The sequence below is a fragment of the Ambystoma mexicanum genome, chromosome 6q, assembly GCF_040938575.1.
Source record: "Ambystoma mexicanum isolate Mex_15411 chromosome 6q, UKY_AmexF1_1, whole genome shotgun sequence".
NCBI classification, from domain to species: domain Eukaryota; kingdom Metazoa; phylum Chordata; class Amphibia; order Caudata; family Ambystomatidae; genus Ambystoma; species Ambystoma mexicanum.
In genome coordinates, this window is record NC_090937.1 from 116,703,124 (window position 1) to 116,718,976 (window position 15,853).

General features: G+C 43.4%; 1 protein-coding gene across 3 annotated transcripts in view; it reads right to left on the minus strand.

The window, feature by feature from the left end:
• The window catches only part of BMPR1B (bone morphogenetic protein receptor type 1B), a 492,338-nt gene that overhangs the window by 163,281 nt on the left and 313,204 nt on the right, over positions 1 to 15,853 (minus strand). For all 3 annotated transcript variants that reach the window (XM_069630552.1, XM_069630550.1, XM_069630551.1), the window contains one exon: positions 1,673 to 1,832. In XM_069630552.1, coding sequence (XP_069486653.1) covers positions 1,673 to 1,815 — 143 coding nt within the window. In that variant the 5' untranslated portion in view covers positions 1,816 to 1,832. The remainder of the gene's footprint in view (positions 1 to 1,672; positions 1,833 to 15,853) is intronic.

Consider the following 15,853-nt stretch of genomic DNA (forward strand, 5'->3'; position numbering starts at 1 on the left):
GTCTGCATGTGGTAACATCAAACTGGACATTTTCCCTAGAATGTTTGTCATCAAGGGAGTACCTGCTGCTGATATGCCCTATAGAGCGAATCTGAAGATCCAGCCATGCTTTCTGCATAAGTGTACTTTAAACTCCATGTTATTTCTTCTTTTAGTTGATTTGTTTTATATGGGACACGCAATTGCCTGTTTAGCAACGAGACGAAAAACCTGGTTTCATAAAGAGCCCAAAGACAATAATGCAATTCTCGCAATATTACAGGAGTTCATGGGCATTATCCTCACCTTTTAAGTAATCACTGTTTAGTGCTGCAGAAGCATGTCCATCAATTAATTTGTGGCTTACGCAATAAGTCTATCAGTCGCAGAGAAACTCTCTAAAATAGTTCCAAACTTCCTCCACCTAAGAGCACAAGCTGCACCCCCTGATGAGGGGTAACAAAGCAGAAACTCAAATGGTGTTGGTTAGGTGTCTAGCAGGTCCAATGGAATGCTACTTCCGGGGCGTGATGAAAACTGAGTTCCATAAGTTTGGCTGACATCTGCAGTGGCAAAGGCAAGGCAGCATACGATGGAATCGCTGGACCCGCTTAACCAATGATTCCGTGACATGCTCCCTAAATGCCCCCAATGTAATCTGGTGGGTGCATGTTTCGAACATATGTTCCGGCATTGCCTGAGGGAATGTAATTTTGAAAAGTGATTGGATGAAATATATTGAGCCTCATTCCAAGTCCGGCGGTAACCCCGGCGACCCAGTAATTCCAGAGGCGGAATTCCGTAAAAATCCCCATTCCCATGGTGTCCCACTCCATGGGGATGGGAACAATGGAAACACTGGTTCCGTCTATAACGAAGCCAGTGTTTCCATTTCTGCCTGCAGGCGGGAGTGACACCTCCCGCCTGCAGAACTCGGAAACATCCGGTCCGGAAACAACGATGCAGGCAGATTTACCGCCACCGTTGTTTCAGGCCCGGCAGGGTCATAATGAGGCCCAGTGTTGCTTATTCCTACTCCCAAATGAATTAAGTGGGCCACTGCTTTGTCTTGATTTTGGTCCTTAGTAGAGACTTAACTTTAAGCTGATCTTTAATTGAAAAGATACAAGTGGTTTGAAAAGGAACATCTCGATCAATACCGGACAGAATGGTTTTGGGGGAGGAACTGGTTCAGGACTTTTGTAGGGTTACACTGAGCACTACAATCAAATCTGGCAAAAAATGTTCCTGCTGGTTTTAGATTCTGATTTTGGTTAATAACTGCATTTTGGAATATTGTCTAACACTTTTTATTGACAATGACATTTTATATAGTTATTTGCTTATCTTTTGCAACTCCAGAAAACCAAAGTGTGATGGAACGGTCAAGATCCCCAGTGCAAAGCGCTCACCTCACCGGTTAGGGGCAATAAGGGAAAAGCATGTCTGGGGTTGATTCATTTCACATGAAGTTGGGTGGGGGGTGGAGGGAGACATTTGCGATTGAAACGTTCCCTTTTGGAGCAAGTACTCTTCTTTAATGACAACATTTTTTTTAAAAAACTGCGCTAGAATGCAGCACAAAAAAAAATCCCAATGCTTAGGAAGTGTTGGCTCAAGCATTTCATCCATAATACTTTCCTGGCACAAGAAATCGCCATGGGGTCAGAAATCATTGCAACAGGTTACTTACGGGCATGTGTTGTTGATGGCGCCCTCTGGGCAGGAATGGTAACAACTGCAATTGAGACTCCGCTGCGGAGGGACAGGCACGGCGCTCTCACCGTCTTCCTTCCTGCTATCCACGTTCTTCTGCACTGCATTCCGAAGATACATTTTTTCCGGGAAATGGGCTGTGAGAGAATAAGAGATTATTGCTTTCAAGGTTGCCCACAAGGCACAGACACACATGGGTTGGCAACGGTTGGCTCTTTGTCTTATAATTCACACTGACTATTTGAGATATGACTGAATAAATACAGTGCTTTTCGGTTTTGCTTCATAACAATTCGAAGGATGCAAGTTAGGGGTGGAAGTGGGCGAAAATGGGGATGCCAGTTGCCAACTGACACTTCACGAAAAAGACGACAGGTTTTTTTCAAATCTTTCAACAGTGTTGAGAGGAGATTTCATAAATGGGAGGCAGAAAACAGCATCCGAGAAGACTAGCTAAGTGACTTACCCCAAAATTATAGTTCTTCAAATTAAGACAATTACCATTTCTTTATTTGAGGAATATACCACAAAATAAATACCAGCATTTATACCCATGCCACCAAAAATAATGAACTCACGCAGATCCATAGCACAAAAGGCTCGAAATGCAATGAATACCATAAAGCCTAACTTTACATGCTCATATTTAAACATGTTCAGTCCTACTAGGGAGCTAGATATTCCACTATCACACATTTTGTTTTGCACCACCCATTGCTACAAATGTCAGAGGGGGTTAAAACTGCCTCTCAGGAGGCGTTAAGGAACACACATGGGTTGTTATTAGAGTTCTGTGCTGCCAGACCCGTGATACAAACTCAGGGGCTGCACAGATAGGCACACTAGCCTTCTCTAAGTAATGGGCCTCCTGCCCAAAGGCTATTCTTTTACTTCTGAAGAGCGCCACCAACCAATTCCTGCTCAGGTGGATAAACCTGCCACACAAGAAAAGAAAATGGTGCCGTGACTCATGGTCCCCACGCAAAAAAATAACCTTGACTACAGATCGTTCCTTGCTTGTCCCAGTCAGCTTCCACGCTCTGAAGAGGGAGCTTTTGAGTGCCCTTATAAAACACTTATAAATACTGAAAAATTCAGCCAAGTTCACCCAAACACTGAGTAGACAGGATGCTAGAAAAAGTGCAAAGGTTGGAAATAAATGTGTCTGCATGCTCAGAAATGTTGTCTGTGAGGTATCGGCATGGTCTATATTCAGATTCTGGTGTTCTCTTCTGGCCAATGTTCTTGCTCTAGTTGGCGAGGATCAAATAATATACCAGAGCCCCCCCCCCATCAATTTATTTTGTTTGATGAAAGGGTGTAGAACATCCAGAAAACTCTGGATTTACTGTAAAGAATGAATGACTTCTGCTATGTACTCTGCGCTGAGTTGTCAGCTTATCAACCTAATGGAAAACATGTATGCCAGATCTTCAGAACAGTTATCACCTCCCTTAGTGTCGTCACTTCCTTTTGGGCCAAGGGGAATATTCAGAGAGGCAATGCAAACATTTAACCGGAAACCAGAAGACATTCTACCAAGCGAGTGGGTGCTAGAATGTATTTTTACATTCTTCTGCTCAATGCATCGTAGCCTTGACTCATTGTGTCCAGAACTGGAGAGATCTACTTTAGAATTGTGTCCCCATACAGAGTTTCGATTCAATGAAGCCTGGAATTAGGCTAATCTGTGGTTTTTTATTTCAGATGTATGTGGTCTTCTTTCATAATACCTTGACTAGAAGTGTTTTCTTGTCCCGAAAAAAAGAAATCTTGGAATGGTAGGAGGCTGTTGTGCTCTCTTTATGATAAAGCCTGGCAAGGAATTCTGGGGGGAAAAAGATGGGCAGGTGAAAGAGAATAACTTGCTAGACCTCAAATATCAGTCATAATCTTTGGTTCATCCCCGTCAGCATCAGGCTCACACCGGAAAGTGGGTTGGATTTATGGACAGGTTAAGAATTCTTAACGAAAACGATGTTTGATGAGGTTTTTCTCATTTGGGAAATGCAAGCAAACCTAACCCTGACCAAGATCTCGGCATGACCCATGGCAAGATGTAGCATAGTTTGCATCGGACTGAAACTTGACGTAACTCTTATCCTACAATCCTCTCCAGAAATCGTGGCCAGATATGCCAGTGACACAAAGAAACTGTGACTCAAACTATCAAATACTGCTATCATTCAGCCATGGATGTCCTCCCCATATAATTATTTACCTTTGTAGAGGACCTGCGAAGGGAAACATGACCTGCGCAATGTAATCTTATTAACGGTCTATCATTAGTGATGAACGGGCAAAACATATCCTTTCAAGTGAAGGCATTGGGGCAGTGTCAGTAGGCTTCCCTGTGTTAATATGGGGGTGCAACGTCCTAAACGTAAGAGAAAATACAAACTTAGAGACTGCTATTGACATGGGTTTTTTTCCATTTCAGTAAATTAGTCTGGTTTTGCATCACTGTAGAGAATCCATGGACGGCAAAGTACGCGTCAGAGGGAGCTAGCAGCACAAATACTAACCTCTGTATCAAGAAGTAGGCCACTTAATGTTCGGCCATTTTATTTGAGTTTCTCTGCCATTTTGAATTAGGTTTAGTCTCTGCCACATCCTAGTGAGCCGTCGAGCTGTCGAGTACCTGGCAGGGTGAACTGGCAGCACAGATAGTAGCTATTATTCTAAGCGTTAGACTCTGTTGTACTTTCTCATGAAACGTTCCCCAGGGTAGTTGAACACACTATGAAATCATGGTTTTCGTCCTTGGCATAGCCAGACAAGAGTTAAGAGGTCAGGTTTTAAACGCGGGAATTTTCTACAATTCGGACACTCTTGTTATTGTTTGTATTTTTCTTGAGGATCTGCACCTACATATGCCTGAAACAGGTGGTTGTGACCAGCAGCAGTTTCCTACCAACATTAAAGATATGTTTCTTCTCCCCTGGTTGTACATGAAAAAATAGAATTTAAAAATAAAAAAGGAATGGAGAAATGGCCGACTTTTTTTGGTTGAAAAACCAAAATTCCTACTTGCTTTTTGCATTGATTTTTTAATAATATAGGGGTGTTCCCCCGCACCCTCCCCCCTTTAACTCCACATGAACTAATACCCTTACCCCACCCCACACCTATATTTCAATAAACCTGACCAAAATATCAAAATAAAATAGCCAAATAAATTTGGTAATTTCTTCCTTGCTTTTTTCGAACTTGTTTTTTTCTACAGATACCTTCTCCCCTAGTCATCGAAATTACTAAAAGATCCTCAGGAGGGAAGGGGCAAGGATTGTTTCTTATTTTTTTAATGCTGGTTTACTTTTAAGGCTTTCCATTGAAAGTGAAGGCGTCCATTTATGTATTCCACCATGCTTCAAAACATGCACTTTCCATTGGCAATTGATAATTGGCGCTTGGTGAATGAGAAATGGTTTGCTATAGAGTTCTGAGGTGGCTAGTCTACTGTTTATACTTAGTTTTCAACTTCAAAAGTGTACCTCTTATTCTGATATACAGCCAAAAGTTCTGACCATGGTTCTGAGATTTTAAAAGCACAAGTGAAGAGATGAGTATCTCGCTCCTAGAAACCTGTAAGAAAGGTTAACACCATCTTGAGGTCTGTGGTTAACCGTGTTTACACCTGTACCTCTAGTATAAAGTTGTCTGGGGAAAACTGTCTCCAAGTGGACATTAGCAATGAATGGATTCTTTAAAATGACCTTTAGCACGGGATGTACCACAAACCAGAAATTGTCTGTGAAAACAAGAAAGGGATGCTTTGGAGTAACTGGAAAATAAAGCAACGAGCCATCTGTCTATACTTCTTAGCTATATTCAATGCTGTTTTATTTCAGTAACAAAAATATTTGGGTTCAGATAAACACTTCTGAGTGCTGTAAGACGTGCAGATATATTAGAATCAAGTGCATGTTAAAAATCCACAGGTCGTGCTCGGGATACCACCCACAAAGCATGTAAAAATAAATTGACATTATGTAATAAAGATGAAACGACACTGTTTATTTTGCAAACCAGCATACATAGGATGGTAGTGGAACGAATTCTATTTTTTCAGCAGCCCCTAAAAGGTGCAAATTTGAATATATTTGTATTTACTTTTTCCAAACCTTTGACTCACTGTATTTGGATGATACTATGCCCAATAACATTGTCTGGCAAGGCCGCATTGAAATTCATGAGATTCATATCCCTGTAAGGCCAACTCAGTCTTTCATGCTTCCGAGATCAATAAATGAGTACCAACTTCGGTTGGGTGATACAGTTTGCAAATATGGTCTATGTAATGTGCTTTGGTGAAACCGCTGTATAAATATGCAATCGGTGGGAAAAAGCCTGTTGGTAACTCCCCCTTGCATAACTACTACCTAGGGTGAAAGACATTTCTCTGTTGTGGGCCCCCGAGCTTGGAATTCTCTTCCTTTACACTTATGGCAAATACATTCTTTAACTATATTTCGGAAACATCTGAAAACATATTTGCTTGTGTAGTTCTTTGAGTCATCTGGCATACATTATTGGTGTTGGTTCAGTATAAATCCACCTACGCCTAGATGCAATTCGCTGCCGGGTTTCCCTTGTGGGATGTGCGCGTTATAAATTCTAAAATCAAAATAAAATCAAAATAAAATAGCCCATCATTATCATCCTACTCCCATTCATTTTCCAACAGAGAAAAAGGTGTTTTTGTTGAACACTCATAGCGGGAAAACACTCGGCGGATTTGCACAAAATAAGAATCCAAGTTCAGCATCGCAAATATCTTTTTTTAGCTCAGTGTATATCCATCCAATAGTTTTAAAAACATTCTACAGAGATGGGATTTCCCCATGGTACCAAAAAACATGTATGCATTTTCCAGGGTGTATTTGCAGCAGTCAGACTTTACAGGCAAGAAAAGCCACCATTTTGTTTCTCGATATGAGAGATTATTTTAGGAATGTCGCAGGAAGTTGAAAAAGAATAATGCTCAAAACGACATGTAGAGGCAGAAAAGAGGTAGTTTCACATTAGGATAGGGGGGTTGGAGGGAAAGAGAACCGTATGTTTAGTGTGAATGTTTGCGATGAGCTGGAGAGCCCGTTTTGTGACAGAACATTTATACATCGTGGCGCGGGATCCCCGCAGGCTTCCCACCGGTTTGCTGCCGAAACATTGTAACTGGTGAGAGAAAGGGGAAAGTAGGAAAGGGTCAGCAAGGATTTTCACCTCATGGGGCAGATAGTGGGTCCTAGAAATTAGGGGGTACCACAAGGAGAGTCGCTGTGGGGATGGGGAAGTATTTTAAATTGCAGTGTTTTGTTGCATGACTGTTGCAATCGGGAAATGATGCCTTACTTAGGGAATAATTACTGTGCGGAAACTAAAGGAGGGTGAAGAAAAGAGGGCATAGTCGCCCATGCACTTTGAGCTGAGTAGGTGAAAATGGAACAGGGACTTCGACGGGTGGCAGGTGGGATCTGATAATTTAATATGGAGGGGATATGGGTCTCAGTGGGTGGCCCATGGCCATTTGGGCATGATTGCTGCAAGTGCACCGTGGCCACTGGCCATGACCAAAGTCTAGGACCAGGGGCTATTTACTAAGAAGGGAAATATGGGCTGCAGCTGCAGGCAACACTCTTTTTGAAATATTATAGCAACATGCACAGTGAACACACCCAAAGTCTGTTGTAAACGTGTTGTTGACTTGAAGACAACACAGGTGCTCAGCCTGTGCGCACATAAATGACATCACAGCAGGGATCAACAAAGCAATCAAAAAAGACATAATGGGTGACATCAAAATGAGCGACTGAGTTCAGATTGTTATCACCTCCCAAATCCACCGACCTTTAAGGTTTTTGCATGGGTGGAATTGATCAACTATTTAAGGTCAAACACATAAGGGAGAGTTATTGGGAAATCTGCAGACTAAGAGAGCTTCTCTGACAGGGGACTTGCTGATTTGGGTTTCCACCTTGAATGTAGCTGATAGAAATCCCCCTTAAGAAGGCCTTTTCTAGAGGGAGTCTTATGCAGACGTTTTACCCAAGACAGAAACAAATGGGCTTACAGGGATTTTGAAAGCAGGGGAGTAACTGGGAACAGAATTTCTGATGCGCCAACCTGCCTGTGCATTTCAAAGACAAACCTAGTACAATAAAACCCTGCATCTTCCGATAAAGTTCACAAGAATAAGTTACCCCTGACAGCAATTGAAAGCCTATTAGAGGAATCCTACAAGCTATGCCACATAATTGGGACTGGATTTAAGGGAAACGTTGTAGAGGTATATTTAAAATAAAATGGCCAGCAGTTATGAATGTGTAGAGTTTTCTCTTGGGCAAGTTACAGCTGGATGGGTGACATGTTGCACACAGTATTTCACACAAGTGCTGGAATTGTTAGACTTCTTTGCCTCAAGAAACCATATTTGACATTAAATAAGAAATCCTGAATAGAGTTATTTACTGTAAAATGGAGGTCAGATTGTCCACTTTACTCTCAAGAAAATAATGTCAATATAATTAACCAATGTAACTTTTTAGAGTAAAATTGTGCAGAAAAGAATAGACTCTCCCTTTAACAGATGCCTAATGTCAAGTAATATCAAGTGTCGATTACTTTGCTGCCTGTAATTTACATTCTCATGTTTGTGCAACCTTTTAAATGAATCAAGATGTTATGTTCTATAAAAATAAAAAGCTTCTATTCTACACCCATGCCTGTAAAGCAACGAGCCAATCATACCATACCCTGTATTTTTTATACATCTGCAAACTAAAAACCAACAGTACCCTACATCTAAAATAGAATTGTCCCTAGAATAAGAAAGTTATATGTGACTCCAATGCTCTTGTCTGATGTCAACACTTGTTGATGGTGTTAAGTGAAATATAAATTGTAAATTTCTGATGAGGATATTAAAAGGATTTCTTTTGAAATGTGATGCTGACAAATGGCAGAATTTTGAATGCTCATATTAAAGTAAGTTGTGTATTTTGTTTAGAATACTTATTCAGACTTGCTTTTATATCAACGAATGTTTGTGTGCATTTTGCAAGTAGTTATTAGTGAGGAAATAGCTGGCAAGTTGTGTTATCTTCTGTAGACAAATGCCTGTATGTGTTTGGAATATTACAGCTGAGTTAAGCAGAATTCAAAATGAGATGATCATCTTTAATTGATTATGTTCAATATAACATAATATTCAGATTATAAAAAAAAAAGCCTGTTTCTAGTCCCAGAACTTTAGGGTGGGATTGTCATGGTATTGAGTGTTAGATGAGGAGATGTTTCTCCTTACAACAATCTTCAAAAAATGCATTTAACTAAAAGTCAGGGGGCAACCTCCAAGAAAGGAGGGGAAGAGTAATAGGGGCTACATTTGAAGAACAGGATGGGAAGAAAACCAAATTCTATGAAACATCATAAGCCTGTCCATGGTAGCAAGAGAAAAAAACAAAGTAATTTGCCTATGTTTTCGCCCTTCCTTGCAACACGTGTGTAGATGGAAAATGGGGATTCCCTGAATGCCTGCAGAGACCGTCAGGAAGGAACATTTAGCAAGGCAACTTCCCAAGCGTTTACATGCATACAGTGAGAAGAATCATCAGGGGACAACTGGAATGGGAAGAATGAGGGGCTAAAGCAAACATTGTCTTTAGCTTGCATATGTATCCAAACTACAATAATACTTACACTTGCCATGCAAAAGCAAAATGCATTCAACTTATACAAAATATAAGTTTCCAGTGTAGGAAGTGTGCCTTCAATAAGACTGAAGCTATCAGCGTTTAATGGTCATTCAGGAGAGGGTACAGGCAGTTTCAACTCGTTCGGAATAGCGTGCAAGTACTTTGCATGCATGTTATTTTCTGAGAGGAAATAGTACATTTTGGTCCTCATTACACGGATGGCGGTAAGGCTTTACCGGTACCAGTATTTTACCGGTACCGGTAAATCCGTACCGGCTTACTACGAGGTCCCTTTGCGGGTTGGGCAATTTAACGCCTGCTTTTTGCAGGCGTTAAAAGCCAACCCGCAAAGGGACCAGGGAGCTAATTACTGTACCGCAATTTGCGGTGCTGTAATTAGCACCTTCCCCATTCCCATAGAGCCCTATGGGGCAAAAATCCGAATGGGGAAGGGCAATGGTGGAAGGGGGAATTACCGCCCCGCCAACCTTGGAATAGGGCGGTAATTCCCCTTTCCACCAAGGCGGTGCCGGTATTTTACCGGCATGAACCATGGCGTTAATAGCGCCATGGTTCACCGCCATCCGTGTAATGAGGCCCTTTGTCTCAGAGATAAATTATGACTTGTGCAACTGTGCATGGTCACAGACATATCCTCTGAGCCTAGAAAGAGTATGCCAGAGACCAGGGCCAAGAGCAAGGCACAGTGGTTCCAAATCCACATTTAGAGCCTGGAGTGCACCGTTTGTGTTAAGGTGGGCACATCTGTGAGCTGAGTATGCATGCATTTGGTTTAAGAAATGTCCAAGAATGTGTTTTCTTCTTCACCTAAGTAACCTCTAGTACTGAAAAGGGTGCAGTATCTAAATGCCACTCCGAGTTTAAGTGTCAAATGTAAGGGTTCTAAAAGAATTTGTCATAGCAGCTTTTTTTTAAGTAAAACCGTCCTTTTTAACATATTAGCTGTCACGAGGTAGCGATGTGATATCATGTGCCCAGAGGCCACTAGAATTGCACAAAATGCACCATATAAAAGCAGTTGGCGGCACTACTACCTGTAAAACTTAAAAATTGCATAATTTTTTCAAAAGGAAATATTCTAAGGAAATTTTGGGCAAACATGTCAAATTTTGAGAGTAAAAAATAGATAACATGCCTGTGTGCGACAGGACTGATAATTGTCTCCGTCTACATCAGTATCTCAAATTGGGCTGAAGTGATTCCCACCAAACCAAAAGAAAACTTTCTAACATAAAGAACAACCAAGGGTCTGCTCCTTTTGTGAGATTAGTTCAACGATGTATTTTTTGTTTTGTTTTTGTTAGGGAGTAAAATGAATCCCTGTCAACTTCGCTTGAACCAATCAACCAGAGAATTCCCACAATGAAAGAAAGTAGCAAAATGGCCAGCAATGCCAGATTTTAATTTAATGGAAAGAGAGCGCCAATGTTAAATACAAACAAAAATGAAATTTAATATGAGAAATTTGGGGGAACCCGCATTATTTTGCATGCAGTTCTCCCCCTCCCCCCTTGTTCGCTGTATTCATTCATCCTCTCTCTTGCTCTTTCCCTTTCTCTGTTTTTGTGACATCACATTGAGCCTGCTTAGGGGAGGACTGGTCAGCGAAAAAGTTCCTGTTGGCATTTGTACACAAAATTATCGACTGATTGAGTTGTATATTACTTAAGCAACAAAACAACTAATGAATTCAAAGTCATTATATCCAGGTAAATGTAGCAGAATTAATCAAGCAAATGCATTCTCTTGCACATTCAGTAGCTCCTTCCATCACATATGACCACATGCAGGCCTGGGATTTCTATTTGCTGTCAAAAAAAGTTGATGCTCACAATTGAAATGCATGGCCAGGTTACAAAGGCCATGCAGCCTGAGTGACAAGAGATGAAAGAACTAACACTCAGAGGTTGTCATGTTTTCACACGATAGCCTCATATGTACTCCTAGAGGAACACACGTTCCAATGTAAAGTAAATATGTCTGTAGTCCGGAGATCCCAAATGGGAAAGTCCAAACAGGAGTACAGATTTATGTCTACATATAATCGTATACATTCAACAAAAGATTCAATATTAGTTCCTCTCATAAAGAGGGCAAGGGAATCTGTTTCAATTAGATATAAGACAAGGATCACGTATCTGACAACCTGCTTTTTCAAACCACAATAGTTCGTGTGACACTCACTTATACATTTTTGATTTTTAATTTGCAGAAACAATACTCGCTTGAAGTCAGCAGTACTCAATATTGACATATACTCAATGTCAAAATACGTTCAAATATGCATCAAATTATATACATAAGCCAAATGAGTATATTTCAACAACAAAATTAGCTAGGCTATATTTTGAACTCCGATGTAGATTTAACAAAACCAAAAAGTTGTTTTAATGTACAAACATTCTTTCAAAGTTAATCAAATGACTGGTGTTCACAACGTCCACATCCACCTACAGCCCTTATGGACATTTAAGGGGTTTACAATAGATGTTATCTCTTGGTCTTTGACCACCCATTAAAATAGACTCTTAATATAAGTGGAGACTTGAGTATGGCCCTAGGACTAGCTTGTAAACCTACATCGAGTTTCTTAAGATACAACACACAATATCTATACATGTCACGGGATGGCATACAGAGATTGGCTACATTTGTTGAACATAATATAACTTACCTTTACAACAGAGTGTTATCTTTATTTTTAATATCTCAGAGATTCCGGTTTTCTACCGCCCTTTACGAATCTGCACCCTACTCCAGTGCGTGTCTGCACTCCACTACGGCTAAACTTCTATGAAAAGCTGTCACTGTGGAATGGACGGTTGGTTATTTTTATCCTTACTTCCGTGTCTTCACCTAATTGACACTTTTAGAACTTTCATCCTGAGATTATAGCGATCCTTGTTCTTTTATAATCCCATAGGTATCCACATTACTGATATATTGAACAGTCGGAACCAATAGCAAGCCCAGCCCTGAAGATGGACTTTTTTCTAGTCCGAAACACATAGGCAATTAAGCAGACCTTATGATGCTATCTGGGAAATTGAATTTACAAAGCCTTCACACATGGATGGATGTGGACGTTGTGAACACCAGTCATTTGATTAACTTTGAAAGAATGTTTGTACATTACAACTTTTTGGTTTTGTTAAATCTATGTCGGAGTTCAAAATATAGCCTAGCTAATTTTGTTGTTGAAATATACTCATTTGGCTTATGTATATAATTTGATGCATATTTGAACGTATTTTGACATTGAGTATATGTCAATATTGAGTACTGCTGACTTCAAGCGAGTATTGTTTCTGCAAATTAAAAATCAAAAATGTATAATTGAGTGTCACACAAACTATTGTGGTCTGAAAAAGCAAGTTGTCAGATACGTGATCCTTGTCTTAAATGTAATTGAAAAAAATACCCTTGCTCTCTTTATGAGAGGAACTAATATTGAATCTTGTGTTGAATGTACGTGATTATATGTAGACCAAAATCTGTACTCCTGTTTGGACTTTCCGATTTGGGACCTCCGGAATACAGACATATTTACTTTACATTGGAACGTGTGTTCCTCTAGGAGTACATATGAGGCTATCGTGTGACAACACACGATTTAGGGGGTAATTCATAGAATTCAGCGCACAAGTGGCGCACGCGGCTGGCGCACAGTGTGCGCGTGCGAATCCCTGCGCCAGCCGCGTGCGCTGAAATCCAGTTCCGCGCACAGCGTATTCATGGATTCCAGCCACCAAAACCAGCCGTGGCGCACAGTGGCGCAGCGACCCTGCAGGAGCGCCAGTTACGCCCCCAAGAACGCCTCCCGCGCAGGGAATAGCCATCAACATACCCAATCCAGCGCAAAGGGCTGCGCTAACCCTGTACCAGCACAGCAAGCGGGCTATGTGTATCACTGGGGTGCGCGGGAAGTACCTCACGCGATTGGCCCCGTGCGAGCAGGGTACGCGTATTTCAGGGGTGCGCGGGAAGTTCCACACGCGATATCAGCAGGGTACGTGTATTTCAGGGTGCAGGGGAAGTTTTACACGCGATTCCAGCACGGTACGTGTATTTCAGGGGTGCGCGGGAAGTTCCACACGCGAATAGCCTGGGCGCGTGTATTTCAGGGGTGCGTGGGAAGTTCCACACACGAATAGCCTGGGTGCGTGTATTTCAGGGGTGCGCGGGAAGTTCCACACGCGAATAGCCTGGGCGCGTGTATTTCAGGGCTGCGCGGGAAGTTCCACACGCGAATAGCCTGGGCGCGTGTATTTCAGGGGTGTGCGGGAAGTTCCACACGCGAATAGCCTGGGCGCGTGTATTTCAGGGGTGCGCGGGAAGTTCCACACGCGAATAGCCTGGGCGCGTGTATTTCAGGGGTGCGCGGGAAGTTCAACACGCGAATAGCCTGGGTGCGTGTATTTCAGGGGTGCGCGGGAAGTTTTACACGCGATTTCAGCAGGGTACGTGTATTTCAGGGGTGCGCGGGAAGTTTTACACGCAATTTCAGCAGGGTACGTGTATTTCAGGGGTGCGCGGGAAGTTTTACATGCAATTTCAGCAGGGTACGTGTATTTCAGGGGTGCGCGGGAAGTTTTACACGCGATTTCAGCAGGGTACGTGTATTTCAGGGGTGCGCGGGAAGTTTTACACGCGATTTCAGCAGGGTACGTGTATTTCAGGGGTGTGCGGGAAGTTTTACACGCGATTTCAGAAGGGTTTGTGTATTTCAGGGGTGCCGGGGAGTCCTACATGTGATTTGACAGTGTGGGTCCTCCCAGGTGTTCCCTGTACACCCTCCACGGCCCCTGCAGGCAGCCCACACCACAGGGGACTACCCTGCATCCCTGGTCATGTCCCGCAGGCAGCCCACCCAACATGGGCATGCCCCCCAGCAAAGGCACATGTCTCCTTGAACTAATGAACACCAACTCATGTCCCCCACCACCCCCACCCCCCAGCACTGTGGGGCACCTGCCAGCAGGCCCCCACCCATGTCCAACTCATGTCCCCCGCCACCCCCACCCCCCAGCACTGTGGGGCACCTGCCAGCAGGCCCCCACCCATGTCCAACTCATGTCCCCCAGCACTGTGGGGCACCTGCCAGCAGGCCCCCACCCATGTCCAACTCATGTCCCCCACCACCCCCACCCCCCAGCACTGTGGGGCACCTGCCAGCAGGCCCCCACCCATGTCCAACTCATGTCCCCCACCACCCCCACCCCCCAGCACTGGGGGCACCCTCCACCAGGCCCTCGCCCATGTCCCATCCATGCCCCCCTGCACCTGGGTCCCCACAATCCCCAATCATGTCCGTAATGGGCATCCTCCCCTGCCAAAAGGCCCAACCAACTATCACATCCACCCACATATCAAAGGCAATTACATGTTACACACCCAATGTAAATAATGCAAATGAACACATGTCTGTCACACACAATGGCTGCAAGTGAATGTTAAAACACCCAACATGACATGCATGAAAGTAATGAGATGATACGACCCATTGAAGGATGAAAATAAAAATGTATTGAAAATAAACTAGAATGGAAATGAAAATAGAAAAACCACAAAGCAAAACAACAAAAAGAAGATGAATGTCCATGAAAATAATCCAAAAAATAAAAAAATCCATAAAAGAACTATATACAAGACAATCCCGGGTCCATGAGCCCAACCAAATGAAACCTAACTATGTCAACTAACTAAAAACTGAACTATATACAAAAAAGTGGCGCATTGTCCAATCGCAACCAAATAAAAAAATAAATAATTCAAAGGAAACCTACCACTAACTATATAACTATATACAATGGCAGCGGGCAAGTCCTGCGGCTCACTCTTTGATGTTGCCGGCCAGGGCATCATCGAACTCCATGTCGATGTCCTGGAGGCGGGACTCTGTCCTGGCCCCGAGGTCTCGCAGGGATAACCCCATGTTCAGCTCAAACTCCCTGCGAGCTTCCTCGAGGCACTCGGCCCGCCTCAACGCCCGACGCATGGAGAACTCCGCCCTGACCATGGTGAGCCGCTCCTCTTCCGCCCGCTGCCGCTCCGCACCTATCCGCTGGACCAACTGCTCCCGCACGGAAGACACTACCATCCCAGGGTTCTCCTGCCCTCCGGCCGATGCCTGCCCCTCTGATCTTGATGGCCCCGAGCCATGATGCCTCCCACGTCGAGCCTGCTGCTGCCTCCGACGCCACTGCCTCTGCCAGCAAGACGGCATCCAGGATGATGGAAACCACCGACGCCGTCGTGCACGTGCCCTGCCCGATGATGCCGTCACATCCTCCATCTGCTGGGGTCCAGTTGCTGTGTTGTCCACCCCTGCTGGACCTCTGACTCCCGACTGTGGCAGGGATGGGATCCCCACCGAGCTGGCTGCATTGGTCAGGGCAGGTCCACAGGGGGCCCTGGTGGCATCTGGGCCGGAAGACGGCAAG